The sequence below is a fragment of the Ctenocephalides felis genome, unplaced genomic scaffold (assembly GCF_003426905.1).
Source record: "Ctenocephalides felis isolate EL2017-DRISC unplaced genomic scaffold, ASM342690v1 CF-g0.4_SCAFFOLD_01886, whole genome shotgun sequence".
NCBI classification, from domain to species: Eukaryota; Metazoa; Arthropoda; class Insecta; order Siphonaptera; family Pulicidae; genus Ctenocephalides; species Ctenocephalides felis.
Window position 1 is genome coordinate 34353842 of NW_020538040.1, and position 19718 is coordinate 34373559.

The following is a 19718-nucleotide window of genomic DNA, read 5'->3' on the forward strand; positions in this document are numbered from 1 at the left end:
TCGATAGACAAAATGTTAAATTTATTCCAGAGCTAATTGAAACCGAAACCACTTTCAAAGCAACTTTTGTGTTCAGACGGTTATAATTTATCAAAGAATTTACAGTAGCTAAAAGTACATTTTGGCAAAAGTACCTTGAACTGGAAACTAGAATAGTTCATATAAAAATCATCATGTCATTATTAATGGCCTGTATTTGAAAAGTATATATTAAAAATTTACGCAAAAATTAATTTTAGTCATTAAAAATTATTCCTGTCTTTTGGATATAAAAGCTGCACAGCATACGATGTGAAATTTTGCATGCAGTAAAAAAACAAGTAATTCTTTTACTGTTTAAATAGACTTTAATTTATTAGTATTTGATAAATGTCCAAAATTGACTTTTTTATTTATAGTCATTAGGAATTGCTTTATATAATATTCAAGTTATTCACAAATTCCGATTTTATGAAAATTCCATTAAATACAAAATTAATAGCTTTGTATTTATAGAATCCACATGCATTAAAATATTTTGTAACTTAATTTGAAAACGAAAAATACAATTAAAAATTTGTTCAATTTAGAAAAAAACAATATATAAAAATGAATAAAATATTCATATTTTATCATTTATATTTGATAAAGCACAAAAGTGAACACCGGCAGAAAGCTAAGATCTTATCAACAATTAAATATACATATTTAATATGTATTTAATTTTTAATTTAATGTATAACATTAAATGAATATACATTTATATTCATGTTTCACCAAAATGTTATCAAGTATAAAACCAATGAGTATTTGTCCACCAATTCGAATTGTAAAGTATTGCTAAACATTGTGGCAAAATGTTGATGTTAAGCTATGTATAATTATTATATAAAGCAATTTGTCCAAAATGCAAACTAAAATCAGCGAGAACAAATTATGCTTGAACTCAAAAGCCAAATACGAGTATATTTGAACAAATTCGAAACATACATATTCATTTAGATATCAACAAATTTTCGGAATTCTGTATTAATAGATACATTTTGCAGAATCATCTCTCAATACGATCAAAATTAGTTATGTTTTGACTGACGCCATCTATAAATTGTTTACCAAAAATTGTTTTCTAAATATGTTGAATAAAGTCAAAAAAACAATAAATGGAATATGTTGAATAAATATTCAATCATGAATGGCAATGGAGTTTCAGTATTAAAATAATATTAAATTATTTTTTGAAGTAGACGAATGCAATAGTATGCAAAAATTTAATGAGTTATAAAACATTTATTTAAATTTTATATAGTGGGTGTTTTTTTTTTTTTTTTTTTTTTTTGTATAGCGAAGGAAATGCTTTTACGCATCCCAGACTAGGTCCTTTGCCTGGGTATGTCGGACTCAATACCGCCTGGGTATAATACCGACTAAAACCTCCGCTCATCTCTTGTTGAGTAAGATATTTCTATACAACTTACGAATGAATTTTTAATTGAACGCAAAAATTTGAAGACAACAATGTTAGTACAACATTAATACATGTAAATATTAAAAAAAAAATCTAAAATATTCAATAATCCTTTTATACATTCAAAAATTAATAATATACAATTCAATAAAAAAGGCTATTTACGCTTGTTAAATAGTAATGCAGAAAAATGAAAATATAATGTTTTAGCAGGTTATAGTATAAAATTTTAAATATACGTTTGGAGGGCCAGTGTAGCTGTTCTTCAGTAAATATTATACAAAAATTCAAAATATCACATGAATAATAACATAATTATCATCAAAAATATATGTCAAAATTGAATCGAGATTAATTATAAACATTCATTGAAGTTGAAAAACGTGGGTTGAATACGTGGATGAAAAATTGAATAGAAAAGGATATAAAATACAATTAATATACGTGGCTAAATGCCTTAGCCAAAAAATTTGCAATATCAAAAATCAGAAATATCAATGCCAAAAGGTTTACAAAATGCATTAGTCTTCGGATTAATTTCACTAATTGGAAGCAAACTTACAATAAGATCGAATTAGTGTTTCGGCTGTCGAGATGACGAGTTTATTTTCGCAGATTGTGAAGACAACTTTTGCTACGTGTACATAGTAATTGCCACTTACAACCAAAATGGTAAGTCGGATAATAAGAAAACAGGCGTATGAGAAATGATTTAATTATAAAAATTCATTGAAGTTAAAAAAGGGGATCAAACAAAAATCAAATTGAGTAGGATATAATATACAATTAATATCTGTAGCTAAATGCTTTAGCCAAAAATTTGAAATATAAAAAATCAGAAATATCAATGACAAAAGTTTTACAAAATGCAATAATCTTCGCATTAAACGTATAAAAATGGTAAATCAGAGATTAAGAAAACATATCGTTATCCGACCTTCAGAAAATTCAGGAGAGGAAACTGCACCATAGATTTTAATAATGATTTTCTAAATATACATTTACTGAAGGGTGTGAGTGAACGGTGGAGTTTTTGGCAAAAGACTTTTTAGAAGAAAGGTGCACATGAAAAGTTTTACAAAATGCAATAATCTTCGCATTAAACGTATAAAAATGGTAAATCAGAGATTAAGAAAACATATCGTTATCCGACCTTCAGAAAATTCAGGAGAGGAAACTGCACCATAGATTTTAATAATGATTTTCTAAATATACATTTACTGAAGGGTGTGAGTGAACGGTGGAGTTTTTGGCAAAAGACTTTTTAGAAGAAAGGTGCACATGAAAAGTTTTACAAATTGCAATAATCTTCGCATTAAACGTATAAAAATGGTAAATCAGAGATTAAGAAAACATATCGTTATCCGACCTTCAGAAAATTCAGGAGAGGAAACTGCACCATAGATTTTAATAATGATTTTCTAAATATACATTTACTGAAGGGTGTGAGTGAACGGTGGAGTTTTTGGCAAAAGACTTTTTAGAAGAAAGGTGCACATGAAAAGTTTTACAAAATGCAATAATCTTCGCATTAAACGTATAAAAATGGTAAATCAGAGATTAAGAAAACATATCGTTATCCGACCTTCAGAAAATTCAGGAGAGGAAACTGCACCATAGATTTTAATAATGATTTTCTAAATATACATTTACTGAAGGAAAGGTGCACTTTGCACGGATTACTCACGCATTACGAAATATTATAAAAAATACAAAATTGGTCAAATGAATCTTTTAGAAAGAAATGATTTAATTATAAAACTTCATTTAAGTTAAAGAAAGTGGATCAAACAAAAATCGAATAGAGTAGGATATAATATAATAATATACACAGCTAAACGCTTTAGTCAAAAAATTTGAATTATAAAAAACCAAATATGTCAAAAATTTACTAAATGCATTTCTTCTAAATTAAAATAAAATGTATGCGGTATATATGGGCCGATAGACATAGACAAATGCTTATTCACAGTGGAGAATTTGTTTGCTCTTATATCTTGAATAAGAAACAGTAAAAATATTTTTATTATCTAAACAATTACCTCAGGTTTATTCTACTGGGATTTTGTCATTTAGAATAAATGTTTATTATAAATATAAAATAATTTTAAAAATAATCATTTGGAATATTTTCAAGTATATAACAACATTCGCTCGTTTAACCACGGATGAAATCAATCAAATTAATTTAAATGATGAACAGATGTCACTAAAAGTTGTCCTAAAATATTTAGGTATTTATATTAGCAGAGATTAAACATCATTTGGCAACTGCATATCAAGTAAAGAAATCATCAAATGTAGTACAAAAAATAAGATATGAAATAATATATGTAAAAAATAAATGTTAAAATTTCAACGAATATATAGAGCCTTGAGTGAAATTAATGTATGTGGCTAAATTATAGCTAATTATAGCTAATATAATCTAATATAAAATTTAACTATATTAGTATATAAAAAAATATCAGGAATATTAATGGTTTTACTGTTCTTATGTATGATATTATACAATCATAATAAATTAGTTGGAAAAAGTACTCGCCATCGTTATTGAATAATTATGAGTAAATAATTAGTATGGACTAAATCAAATATAATTTTAACTATGAAATTTTAAAAATTCTTGATGACTTTTGTTACTAATGGGCTTTAAATCTGAAGCATAGTATGTATGCAAAAACTTTTTTTTTTAATTTAGTTAATATAGAAAGTAGATGACAAAAAATCTACTACTAACATCCACATGCCAATCAAATTAACAAAATTTTAACAAATATGGCAAAATTTCAAAGTAGAAAATCGAATAAAACTTAATATTAAATAAAATGAATGCGTATTAACAATCAAATCAATGAGTATTTGCCCACCAATTATTCAAAATATAAAATATTGCTAAATACTTTGGCAAAATGTTTTTTAAATATTTTAAATGTTCATTCATGAATGGCAATATGAGTTTCAGTATTAAGGTAGTATTAAATTATTTTTCGAAGTAGACGAATGCAATAGTATGCAAAAATTTAATGAGTTATAAAACATTTATTTAGATTTTCTGTAGTGTGTGTGTTTTTTTTTTTTTTTTTTTTTTGTATAGCGAAGGAAATGCTTTTACGCATCCCAGACTAGGTCTTTTGTCAGGGTATGTCGGACTCAATACCGCCTGGGTATAATACCGACTAAAACCTCCGCTTTGCCCTTGCCTCTGGTCCCCACGGTACCCCAATTAGGAGTCACTTTGTGGGGGAGGATCTAGATGTAGGTGTGTGTGTGTATGTGCGGATACAATTTTTCGTCGACGATTTTGAGAACACGGATCAACCAATTTGAATGATTCAAAAATATTCGATTCCTATTGATGAAGTGACGAGCTGATTAGTTTTGCTGCAAATGCAGGTTCAGCCGTTTCAAACATACGGGGCAACAAGTGCCAAAAATGGTAATTCGGTTTTGGGTGATCGAAGCGTCCGATTTGAATAATTCAAAAAACATTTTCTTTATATTGACATAATAAAGAAGTTATCAAATTTTTGGAAAGACAGGTCTAGCGGTTTTGGAGATCTGACAAAAAAGTAAAAAAGTCAAAAAGTAAAAAAGTAAAAAAGTAAGAAAAGCGAAACATTAGACATATGCAAATCAAATTATCACATATTTTATAGATATTTGAATAATAAGAACAAATTTTGTTTTCTTTTCTATAGATTCCGTACCAATGTTTATCCGTTATATTGCTACGCGGCGCCCACGCGCTTCGAAATTTTGTTTCTACGCTGCTAACGTATCGCGATTGCTTTGAAAAGTAAGTACGAAATTTCCAAAATATTTCAAAGTATAAAAATTATTTTTAAAAAAGGTAATTTGTATTCAAAAATTTTCAAAATCTCCAAAATCTATTTTTATCAAAGTTGTAAAAAAAATTGAATCTTTTTTAATAACTTTAATTTTTGGTACAGGAAGCTCCAGCAATTTGCCTTAAAGCACGATGTATCAATCAAAAATGGGAATGTCACAAAAATCAAAATATTTTTTATTGTACCCCCAAATACAAATACATCGTATTTGTGTGTTTACTAACAATAAGTAAGGGTTTTCTATACCAAATATTGACGAAGTTTAACGTTTAAATCAAAAGGAAACTGGATTGGACCCTCCTTGAGAAAAAAGTATATTATGCAAAAAAAAATGTAGAAGAACTAAGAGAGCGTACAAATGTTTACTTTGCAAATTGTTTAATTAGTTTCGGGAAAATTCCGATGATTACTATTAGCTTTGTTGCAATTATATGACGTTATTGTAAAAGATTCTTAAGTAGATATAAAATGATATTAGATTTTCAGAAGTTTTGTCAAATACCATCAATAGTTAGACAAATATCATCAATGTATAAAGGAAAACATTATAAAGATGTTGACGATTTTTAAAGAAAGAGCCGTGATTTTATAGATTCAAGAATGAAAATAGAAATTTTATAACTACTATGAATAGAATAAGATGTATACATCTTATAAAAACCATGGATGTTTTCCGGAAAACTTATTAAAGATGAGATATTCAAAACTGTGTGAATGTGGAAATGATGAGAGAGCATATAGTTTTAACATGTTGCAGATTTCAAGAAAATCGAAATCATTTTGTATAATTATTTATACCGAGAGAAGAATTTAGTTAAACCGTTCAATTTATTTAATTTAGTTTCAAATATTAAGTATTATAGAATAATATAATTTGTTTTAGTAAAATGTAATATTATAATTTAATTTTTTTTGAAAAAGAGGCCAAATAAATATAAATAAAAGAAATTATTTGGCTTTTAATATGGATTTATCCACATATAATAAATATAATCTATTTTCACTTCTGAATCATTACATATATAACATACAAAAATATTGCAGTGTTGGCAAAAAGCTATTTTAAAAAAGGGTATAAATAGTAGAATTTTTCTAATTTGCTGATATGCATAGTTTAGCATTTAATTAAATCTAGAATGTATTTGAAAAAATATTTTATTAATATATACAAATATATTTTTAAATCATCTGCAATTATGTCAATTAAAATGTAATTGTGGAAAAAAAATGTTTAAAGTTCTGATATTTGTATTTAAAAGAAAACTTTTAATGAAATCTAGAAAGTACGTTAGAAAAAAAAATTAACTATATTAAAATATTATATATAAGAAATATCAAAGCGAAGGAGAAAAATTTTAACTGCCGTAAATTATCACCTTTATTTCGTCATTCAAAAAATTGTTGTGTGCGAATTACAACAAATTATAATTTTTAGTGTGTTTACAGTCGACTAGAATTTCGTAAACATGTAATTTTTAAAGATATTTAAAATACATATAATTATACCGTATAATTTTTGCATAGTATTCAACACAATTATTTTAATTTTTTGCATAATATATAATTATTATTATTATTGAAAATAGTCGTAGGGTAGTGATTAAAAACAATATATAATATAGTGAAATATACTGCACAAATTAAAGAAGAGTGGTTGACCGTTGGGTTGCACACTAGCAATGAAGAAACACTAGCAAACACAGCTATAAAATACGGAGTTCTGAGCACTGTTAAAAATTAAGAAAAAATTCTTCACCTTATTAATAAAAAAGGAACAAAAAGTTGTAATGCATTATATACAATTTTATCGCGAATACATTTAACTTTAATAAATAAAATAATATATAAATGCTAATTTTATATATCATATATAAACATAGGATTAATTAGAATTTAAATCGGAATGCTTATTTGAAAAAAAATCTATTTCATCATTATCCTTAATGATGAAGTCAAACAGTGTTTGTGTCAAATTTTCAGAATAAAAATTATAGATAATAAAAATCAGCCTGCAAGTAGAATATGGAATTTTATTAGATTTATAATAATTTAACTGTATATTAATATCTGTATTATTTTCTACATGCATGATATAAAAAAATTGAAATAAATTTGCAAGATGTCTAGAACGGAATTTTAAAATTGCATTATAATTATAAAATACTGTTTTCTAATGCCATTCAAAATAAATAAAAATAAAAATGTTTAAACAATTAGACATTTGGACAAAGAATGGTTCTTATAATGGCTTATGAATTAAAATTAAATGTTACTTTACTAATTCGTTTAGTAGAGTTCATGGTAGGCCTTGCATCACCTGATATCAAGCAGTGTTGGTATTCGAATTACCTGATTCAAGCAGTGTTGGTAAAATAAAAATTTACTAATAGTAATCGCAAAAAATTGAAAATGAAAATTTTATATATCTTTACGTTTCGAAGGTTTCTGAACATTTTGGCATACCTTAGAAAAAATGGATGTATGTGTGTGTGTGTGTGTTTTTTTTTTTTTTTTTGTATAGCGAAGGAAATGCATTTACGCATCCCAGACTAGGTTTTTCGTCTGGGTATGTCGGACTCAATACCGCTTGGGTATAATACCGACTAAAACCTCCGCTTATCTTTTGCCTCTTGTCACCACATTACTTCATGGAAAAGGCTCTAGAATACTTACTATAATTTGCACCATTTGGCCAAAGGTCGTGCAGAAAGTTAAAGTAAATGTAATCGACTCCTGATTACGGTAAATTAGTAATATAAAATAGAATATAGATAAATATAAAAATAATAGATTTATATTTGTATATAAAATATATATGATATATGAAATATAAAATTGGTCGTGGTATAGTAATAATATATATATATATATATATATATATATATATATATATAAATAAGAAGACACATAATAATATGTATATGTGAATTCAGTACGATACTTTTTTGAATAATTTATATGATGATTCAAAAATTTGTAGACAACAATGTTAGCACAACATTAACACTTGTGAATATTCAAAAGAACTTCTAAAATATTCAATTTAATGAGTTATAAAACATTTATTCAGATTTTATATGTAGTGTGTGTTTAATTTTTTTTTTTTTTGTATAGCGAAGGAAATGCTTTTACGCATCCCAGACTAGGTCTTTTGTCAGGGTATGTCGGACTCAATACCGCCTGGGTATAATACCGACTAAAACCTCCGCTCATCTCTTAAGATATTTCAAAACAACTTACAAATGAATTTTTAATAGAACCAAAAATTTGAAGACAATGTTAGTACGACATGAATACATGTAAATATTCAAAAAAAAATCTAAAATATTGAATAAACCTTTTATATATTCAAAAGTTAATAATATACAATTTAATAAAAGAAGTCTATTTACGCTTGTTAAATAGTGATGCAGAAAAATGAAAAAATTATGTTTTAGCAGGTTATAGTGAAAATTTTTAAATATACGTTTTGAGTGCCAGTGTATCTGTTCTTCAGTAGATATTATACAAAAATTCAAAATATTACATGAATAATAACATAATTATCATCAAAAATATATGTCAAAATTTAATCGAGATTAATTATAAAAATTCATTGAAGTTGAAAAACGTGGGTTGAAAACGTGGTTGAAAAATTAAATAGAAAAGGATATAAAATACAATTAATATACGTGGCTAAATGCCTTAGCCAAAAAAGTTGAAATATCAAAAATCAGAAATATCAACGACAAAAGGTTTACAAAATGCATTAGTCTTTGGATTAATTTCACTAATTGGAAGCAAACTTACAATAAGATCGAATTAGTGTTTCGACTGTCGAGATGACGAGTTTATTTTCGCAGATTGTGAAGACAACTTTTGCTACGTGTACATAGTAATTGCCACTTACAACCAAAATGGTAAGTCGGAAAATAAGAAAACAGGCGCATGAGAAGTGATTTAATTATAAAAATTCATTGAAGTTAAAAAATGAGGATCAAAGAAAAATCGAATAGAGTAGGATATAATATAGTAATATACGCAGCTAAACGCTTTAGCCAAAATATTTGAAATATAAAAAATCAGAAATATCAATGACAAAAGTTTTACAAAATGCATTAATCTTCGCATTAAACGTAAGTGAATATTACGTCTCACGACAAAAATGGTAAATCAGAGATTGAGAAAACATATCGTTATCCGACCTTCAGAAAATTCAGGAGAGAAACTGCACCATAGGTTTCAATAAAGATTTTCTAAATATACATTTAGTAAAGGGTAAAAGACGAATTCCACAAACAACGTTAAAAATTTAAATATTGTCCTTCAGGATTATTATTTAAAGGTGCACTTTACATGGATTACTCACGAATTACAAAATATAGAAAATACAAAATTGGTTAAAGGAATATTTTACTAAATGTATGTGCAAAAAGTTTGACAAATATTGATACTAAATGTATTTGAAAACGAAATTAATGATAGCTAGAATAGAAATCAAGACCACTAAGAAGTTCTTTGTAACTATTTTTATTTGTAATCTAATTGTCTCAATTAAAATAAATAATTGTAATATTATTTATTAAATATATAAGTGCTTGTGGTTTTACTAAAAAAAATATTTTTTATTTTTTAATTCATTTAGTTTCTTACTTTATAGCATATAGAGAAGATCTAATGCAAATGCAATTAGTAAAATTAGCACAACAAAATAAATCCGTTATATAATTGTAGGGTGTTTTAATTAATAACACTAACTGAAATGAATAGCAAAAAAATCTAATTGTATAGTTAAATGTAAGACTTTTGCATTATAGGTGAGTTTAAAACAATAGACGTGGCAATAATATTTAAAAAATATGTTAGTTTGTTTAGAGAATCTAAAACTTAGAATTAGAGTAGAGTTTGGTTAAGAATTTGATGACATTCGACAACAACGTTATCACAACATTAATAACTTGTGAATATTCAAAAAATCTTCTGAAGTATTCAATATTCGTTTCATATGTTCAAAAGTTAAAATCATACAATTTATTAAAAAAGTTATATGCTCTTGTTAAATTGCCTCGCAGAAAATTAAGAAAAATAATATTATAGCAGGTGTTTTTCATGCCAAAATATTTAAAATATTATACAAATAATAATATAATTTGTGTCGAAAATATAATCATCAACAAAAATTTAATTATTGGTAATAAAAACATATTCATTTACAAATAAATTTAATTTTCTTACACTTCGCTTTACACTTTGATTCACAAGTTTCACATGTTGATAGGGGGCACAAACACCTTAAAATATTATAGGCTTATGAGAAGTGATTTAATTATAGAAAATTCATTGAAGTTGAAATAGTGGATCAAACAAAAATCGAATAGAGTAGGATATAATTAATACACGTGGCTAATGGCTTTAGTCAAAAATTTTAAATATAAAAAATTAGAAATATCAATAACAAAATTGCACAAAAGACATATCTAATATCTTAGTTTTACAAAATTGCAATATAATAGACGAAGACATATTTGCCCACCAATTATTCAAAATGTAAAATATGTATTGCTAAACACTTTGGCAAAATGTTGATGAATAATTATTACATAAAGCAATTTACCAAAAATAGTTTTTTGAATATTTTAGATAAATGTTCATTCAAGAATGGCAATGGAGTTTCAGTATTAAAATAGTATTAAATTATTTTTCGAAGTAGACGAATGCAATAGTATGCAAAAATTTAATGAGTTATAAAACATTTATTTAAATCTTATATAGTGTGTGTGTGTGTGTGTTTTTTTTTTTTTTTTTTTTTTTGTATAGCGAAGGAAATGCATTTACGCATCCCAGACTAGGTCCTTTGCCTGGGTATGTCGGACTCAATACCGCCTGGGTATAATACCGACTAAAACCTCCGCTCATCTCTTGTTAAGTAAGATATTTCTGAACAACTTACGAATTAATTTTTAATTGAACCAAAAATTTGAAGACAACAATGTTAGTATGTTGTACTAATTAAGTTAATACATGTAAATATTCAAAAAAAAATCTAAAATATTCAATAATCCTTTTATATATTTAAAAATAAATAATATACAATTTAATAAAAAAAAATTCTATTTACGCTTGTTAAATAGAATTTTATAGTCACGCAGAAAAATGAGATGTTTTAGCAGGTTATAGTAAAACTTTTTAAATATACGTTTTGAGTGCCAGTGTATCTCTTTTTCAGTAGATATTATACAAAAATTCGAAATATTATATGAATAATGATATAATTATCATCAAAAATATATGTCAAAATTTAATCGAGATTAATTATAAAAATTCATTGAAGTTGAAAAACGTGGTTGAAAAATTGAATAGAAAAGGATATAATTTACAATTAATATACGTGGCTAAATGCCTTAGCCAAAAAATTTGAAATATAAAAAATCAGAAATATCAACGACAAAAGGTTTACAAAATGCATTAGTCTTCGAATTAATTTCACAAATTGGAAGCAAACTTGTAATAAGACAACTTTTGCTACGTGTACATAGTAATTGCGGCTTTCAACCAAAATGGTAAGTCGGAGAATAAGAAAACAGGCGCATGAGAAGTGATTTAATTATAAAAATTCATTGAAGTTAAAAAACGGGATCAAACAAAAATCGAATAGAATAGGATATAATATAGAATTAATATACGTAGCTAAACGCTTTAGTCAAAATTTTGAAATATAAAAAAACAGATATGCCAAAGTTTTACAAAATGCATTTCTTCTAAATTAAAATAAAATGTATGCGGTACATATGGGTCGATAGACATAGACATATGCTCATTCACAGTGGAGAATTTGTTTGCTCTTATACCTTGAATAAGAAACAGTAAAAATATTTTTAATATCACAACAATTACTTCAGGTTTATTTTACTGGGATTTTGTCATTTAGAATAAATGTTTATTATAACTATAAAATAATTTTAAAAAGGCATCATTTGGAATATTTTCAAGTATATAACAACATTCGCTCATTTAATCACGAATGAAATCAATCAAATTAATTTAAATTATGAACAGATGTCACTAAAAGTTATCTTAAAATATTTAGGTATTTATATTAGCAGAGATTAAACATTTGGCAACTGCATATCAAGTAAAGAAATCATCAAATGTAATACAAAAAGCAAGATATGAAATAATATAAGTAAAAAATAAATGTTAAAATTTCAACGAATATATAGAGCCTTGAGTGAAATTAATGTATGTGGAAAAATTATAGCAAATTATAGCTAATATAATCTAATATAAAATTTAACTATATTAGTATATAAAAAAAAATATCAGCAATATTAATGGTTTTACTGTTCTTATGTATGATATTATACAAATATAATGAATTAGTTGGAAAAAGTTCTCACCATCGTTATTGAATAATTATGAGTAAATAATTAGTATGGACTAAATCAAATATAATTTTAACTATGTATTTTTAAAAATTCTTGATGACTTTTGTCACTAATGGTCTTTAAAATCTGAAGCATAGTATGTATGCAAAAACATTTTTTTTTAATTTAGTTAATATAGAAATTAGATGATAAGAAATCTACTACTAACATCCACATGCCAATCAAGTTAACAAAATTTTAACAAATATGACAAAATTTCAAAGTAGAAAATCGAATAAAACTTGATATCAAATAAAATGAATGCGCATTAACGATCAAATCAATGAGTATTTGCCTACCAATTATTCAAAATGTAAAATATTGCTAAATACTTTGGCAAAATGTTTTTTAATTATTTTAAATGTTTATTCATGAATGGCAATATGAGTTTCAGTATTAAGGTAGTATTAAATTATTTTTCGAAGTAGACGATTGCAATAGTATGCAAAAATTTAATGAGTTATAAAACATTTATTTAGATTTTCTGTAGTGTGTTTTTTTTTTGTATAGCGAAGGAAATGCATTTACGCATCCCAGACTAGGTCTTTTGCCAGGGTATGTCGGACTCAATACCGCCTGGGTATAATACCGACTAAAACCTCCGCTTTGCCCTTGCCTCTGGTCCCCACGGTACCCCCATTAGGCGTTACTTTGTGGGGGAGAATCTAAATGTAGGTGTGTGTGTGTATACGTGTATGTGTATGTATGTGCGGTTAAAATTTTTCGTTAACGATTTCGAAAACACGGATCAACCAATTTGAATGATTCAAAAAATATTCGATTCCTATTGATAAGGTGACATGCTGATTAGTTTTGCTACAAATGTAGGTTCAGCCGTTCCGAAAATACGGGACAAAAAGTGACAAAAATGGTAATTCAGTTTTTGAGAGATCCGAGCGACCGGTTTGAATGATTCACAAAATATTTTATTTCTATTGACGAAATGATGAACTGATAAAATTTTTGAAAGGCAGGTCTAGCGGTTTCGGACATCCAATAAAAAAAGTAAAAAAAAAGGCACTTGGCAAACAAAAATGAACATTGGACATTTGCAAATCAAATTAACACATATTTTATAGATAGTTAAATAATAAGAACAAATTTTGTTTACATTTCTATCGAATTTCCAAAAATTTCGAAGTATTTTAAATTTATAAATGTAAATTTTTTTAGAAGGTAATTTGTATTCAAACATTTTTAAAATCTCAAAAATTTATTTTTATCAAAGTTCTAAAAAAAAATTGAATCTTTTTTAAAAACTTTTGATACGGAATGTTCCAGCAATTTGCCTTAAGGCACGATGCCATGCACCACTAGTTATCATTTATAAATGCATGTCAAACAAAAATAGGAATATCATAAAAATCAAAATATTGTTTATTGTACTCCCAAATACAAATACTCATCGTATTTGTGTGTTTACTAAGAGTTTTCTATAGCAAATATTGGCGAAGTTTAACGTGATTCCTCTGACGGTGAGCGAATCATCAGGAGCGACCACAAAGGTGACACAAGAGGAGGAAAAAAGTATTTTGTGAATTATAATATGTATAATTAAAAAAAAATATTGATTATTTAAAGTCATATAATTTAGAAATAAATTTCACTATTATCAAACTGAGCTCATCAATTATATGAAGATAGAAAATTATTCTCATATAAACGTAAACAGTGAACAAGTATGCGCAAATTGTATGAAATGTATTTATGTGTGTTAATTACCTTTCATTTAATTTTAAAAACATATATTTCAATTAATATAAATATGTACATAACATTTTTCACTACGGATATTTACCCGTAGGTATAGTATTTTTTATCGTATCGGGTTTTGTGAACAATAATAAGTAATTACCATTCATATTTTATAAAATTGCAAATAATAAGACTGACATTGTATTTCACAACTACTATAAAAAAGTGATTAATTTGACGAAAGTTTGAAAGCCAAATAGTCTCCTCTTGCAGTTGCTTCATGACGAAAAATAGTGTTGCAATGTACCGCCCTCTAAACAGACATGTTTACAAAGAATCGTGAGTAAATATAAATAATTTATTCTAGTTTAGAGTATTTCAGGATATATAAAAAAATATATTCGAATTAAAAATTGTAAGACTAAATTTACAACGGGCTAAATTGTGGGTAAGAGCAAATTAGAGGTCCCGCGTTCGATCCCGCTTCGTGAAGCCTGTTGTCAAGCGGTAGTGACATCGGTTTTCACTTGGAAATATAGATAATAATATGTTTTCTCGTGTAAATCCTCATCCGGAATTGCTGCATCAATAAAATATTTGGTCTATTATGAAAGTGTAATAATAAAATTCTTCACTCAGAGATGAGACAACTGTTTGGGTTGCCATCTTTAAAACCAACGTATAAAGACTCTTAAGTTTTGATTGCTGTTAAAACAAATACTAACTGATTCGAGCTGTATTTAATTTTGACCAGGTGTGAATGGCATTTTGTCTTAGAAATAGTTCCACAATAGTAATTAAGATTCGACAACTTTTAAAAATCGTGATTATTCTAAACTTTGTTTAGAGCCAATAGAGATGCTATTGTTCATACTTTGGACCATAGCCTACCTCCACAATTATGTAAAGTGTTTCTTCAATAATTAATTAGGAAGAAACAGGTAATCCGATCCTCACCAAAAGGTAAACAGCACGATGCACATTGTTGTGCCAATATCGCAGATTCATGGTTTTTGAATATAAATAAAACAGTTAACACTTTTTATAACTTATGTATTTATTCACTAATTTAACTGACAAGTAGATGTTAAAAGATTCATAGTTGGAATTGGAATGAATGATTGAGGCCTATTTGGCATAGAGGGCGGAAAGGGTCGTGTTGCCAGGTTGCAATGTCTTACGACCTGATTACCTGAGGAGAAACAGGCATATTGAGTTATTTTCCGCGAGATGGCATAACAACATAATATATCTTTTGAAACTTAGGAATGTTGGTGAAAATTTTTCGTTTATCTAATTAAAAAAAAAACTGCTCGGACGATCATCGCTCAAACTTGTCCTTATCAAGTTTCAACGAATGGGTTTTAAATTTGTAAAATCGATTTAGCAGATTTTTGAGAAAATATCGACGACGATGGGTCAAATTTTGGCTTACTTATCCACAAACATATTTTTCTAATTTTGTCAAACGATTCAGGGTTACTTGAAACGTCAAGAAAATGTAAAGGTAATAATAAATTCGGCATATTATTTTATGAAAAAAGGTAAATTAATTTAAGGTAGTATTTAGGTAAATGTTCTGAAACAAAACATAGGTAATGAGAAATTGTTTATAGAAAATTATAGTTATATTAATGATAGTATCTACAAATATACATTTTTAAATAAGATTATATAAGTATATTATTGTAGCCCATTATATATATATCTCCTTAAGATTAAAACTATATTAAATATTTTTCAGGTAACATGTTAATTATTCACAAATTTATTCAGTAATATATTGTGGTATATGACTATAAATAATTTCAGAACCAAAACTCAAATTATTGTTCAAATGTCAGAAATTCAAATCATATAAGGTATATAAAATATTATTAACTAAGGCTTGAATATATTTGCAAAGTATTGCATATTGTCGGTGCTGTATTTATATAAAATACAGATCTTTTCGAAGAAACAAAAATTAACTGAAAAAATCAAATCTATTATTATAAAGTTATAATAAAAAAATAAAATTTTAATTATGAAAACATTTCTTAACAGGTGATTATTTTTATTCGACAACTTGTACTGCCCGGCTGTAATATTCGTTAAAGGTGACGTCCAGACCAGTCCAGGACAAAAACATGGTGATGAACCAGTACACCAGACCGAGTTTGGTCACAACATCCAATACGTAAAGGCTGAAAGAATATTCAATTTAAATATAAATTATATGTTTTAAAAATAATATTATTTGGTTAATTCCACAAGAAAGGAAAATTTATAGTGAACATATTCTACGAGGAACAATTAAACTAGGATAATATAACTAACTTTGAAAGGTTTTTATCATTTATTTCTATGTAGTTCAAACCAAAATTTTTTTGTTAGAATACGAGCTTTGTTTCAAACATTTCATACATGTGTAAAAATAATCATATATTCCGCCTGACTGAGATATACAAAATATAAAATCGATTGAGGATTTAAAAAAATGACTATTATATAATCTCGTCAATTTGCTTAATCTGCAAAATTGAAAAATTATAGAAAAAATAAAAATAGATGAAAAATTATAGAAAAAATAAAATACATTCTGAAGACATTACGATCATCATAAGATAAGTTAACGCCAATTTTAAAAGAAATCGTTGAAAATTTTAATTCTGCTTGAGAAAAGTTCATCATGTACTTTAGGTTCATGTGGTCAGGTCAGGTCAGTTTTCATTTATGAAGCTTTTGTTTAAAAATTAATTTTAAAATGAGGTGAATAAGAAAAACAACTAGGATTTCCGAATAAAAAAATGTTGACTAAAATAAATTCAGGGTTTGGTGATAAAATTTATATCTATAAGGAAGACATGGCAAAAGAGCTTTATTTTTATTTATTTATATCATAATGGGTAGTAGTAATCGATTCAAGGAAAAAATAGTGTGAAAGATTTTCTATTGCCATTTCACACAGCAGTTTCCAAAATGGACTGTTTTCAATTGCAAACAATTGAGATCTATATTTTCAAGTAAAAATGGACATCGCTACTGCACGATGTCAGGTTATCTAGTCCATATGTAGCATAAAATGTAGCTTAACGAATAATATCGTAAAATCTTCTATATAAAAATCAGAATATATTATTCAAATAGTAAGATTATATCCCAATTACGGACAACCTGATATCAACCAGCAGCGATATCCATTTCCACTTGGAAAGAAGAAAATATTTTCCCGAGTGAATATAGCCCTTCCAGGGTATCGTTGCATTAAATTAAAAATACATGAGCAATAGTAAATAAATTCTAATAATCAAAATGTAACAAATATAGATATGTTACTTTTGTGTTGAAAAGGGAGAAGAAGTTCGAGCATAAGAGCTCGAAAGACGTAGGTTCCGATTACTGTTAAATTAAATATATAAAAAATTGTAATGAGATCGACGAATTGCAACGTTTACAAATAATATATTATAGTAGTTGCTGAATTATTATTATTAAATCAACTAACAATCGGTGTTGCATCCTAGCTTTGGGCAGATTCTCCAGCTTTTCCTTCATGCAGAACTGCTTGGCACCAATAATGCACTTCTTCACATATTCTGTGACATCACCACTTTCGTCCATCACAGAAAACATCTTTTTATCCATCGGTGTCATTTCGGCCCACAATTTAGCAAATTCGGTAGTATCAAAAATCCATTGTCTTGTTGTGAATTCTTGCAACAAATCTAATCCATCTGAAATTCGTTTCTGGATACGCACCATGCTGAAAGAAAATTGATAGATAAGATGTCTTGGTAATAAATCAAACAATTTTGATTTGATATTAGAATGAATTAGCCCTATATTTTTTTCTCTACGTTTTGAAAAATGATTTCTTTGCGAATATTATTGTCAAACACGACTTTTCGAATTTTCGACTTTCGAATATATCTTATTCCAAAATGGATATCGAACCAAAAATTATAATAATTTGAAAATATTATTTCAAGATAATATTGTTATGATAATAATAATAATTTCACGTAAATTTGTTCCATATATGTTTCGTAAACTACGTCAATATATTCAAAAACTAACTTTCAAGGCACTAAAAACCAGTTTTACTAGGATTTACAAAAACTAAGTATTGAAAAATTTCTCGAATATTGCCAAGAGATCATAACAAAATTTGCAAATCAAATTAATATTTAACTTTACCATTTTACTAATAATATAAATCCGAAGATCCATAAGTTATAATTAAAGTATGAAATGTTTTTCCACTTACAATCTTTTCTGTCTGAAGATGAGCATCATAAAGTCGAAAAAGTAAGCTGGTATGATGTGGAAGAGGAAAACACATATTTGGTGAATCAATTTGTTATTCCTGATGTTGCCATTTGGATACCAAACTGCTCCTTCGAATGGATATTTTCTGCCCAAATCTCTTCCTGTTTCCAAAACTTGACCCCAGTTCATCATTTGCTTCTCGTTCATGTTTGTTACATTGAAAACTGGAATGTCTGCGGGTCTAAAGGAAATTAAGGGAATTATTTATTGGTGATTGATGCAATATTATATTATCAATGATAAAACACATATAAATATTTATGAAATATCTCAAAATAAGCTGTATTTATTACATGCAATATTTTCAAATAAAACTCTAAACTGTTTAGCAAGTGATAAAAGAAATGACACCGAAGAATATTTACTAAAGTTTTTAACAATCGAGAGAATTACAAAAAAGAAAACAAATTCGAAACATTTTCCAATTTTTTGCATTTAAGATATATGTTGATGGTTATTAGTCAGATGATTTAGATTAATTGCAAGCACGATTTAAAAAATAATTACATATAGCGTATACAAAAGTAGTTCATGAATTAATAGATAAATAATTTATATATAATTATACCACTTATTGAAGCATCACAAAAAATTGAGTTTTTACGGGTTTTCAAATTCAGTTAAAAATTTATCTTAGAAAGTTCAGATTTACAAAATTGTTTCTTGTATAAAATATTTATATGTAAAAAATATATAAAAAATAGTATACAGATAGTATACAAAAACGTATTCAAAAGTAGTCCTTGAATTAATAGTGATAGATAATTTATTTATAATTGAACCATTTATTGGGGCATTACAAATAATTGAGTTTTGTAACAATTTTTAATTCAGATTAAAATTCATCTGAAAAAGTTTCAAAATTGCTTATTGTATAAAATATTCATATGTCAAAAATATATAAAAAATCTGATATATATGGTCAAAATTCTAATTTTTATTATACCTAAATTTTGAGTTCATTTGAAGGTTTATAAATTCAGCTCGAAATTTCTCTTAAGTTGTACAAATTTT

General features: G+C 26.5%; 1 protein-coding gene across 1 annotated transcript in view; it reads right to left on the bottom strand.

Annotated features, from left to right (window-relative positions):
* Positions 1-16411: 16411 nt before the first annotated feature.
* Positions 16412-19718, bottom strand: part of LOC113377872 (putative fatty acyl-CoA reductase CG5065) — a 14557-nt gene continuing 11250 nt past the window's right edge. Inside the window, exons 6-7 of the mRNA XM_026618312.1 lie at positions 17881-18138; positions 16412-16579 (exon numbers count right to left, since the gene is read on the bottom strand). Of these exons, the coding sequence (XP_026474097.1) occupies positions 16450-16579; positions 17881-18138 (388 nt within the window). The 3' untranslated portion in view covers positions 16412-16449. The remainder of the gene's footprint in view (positions 16580-17880; positions 18139-19718) is intronic.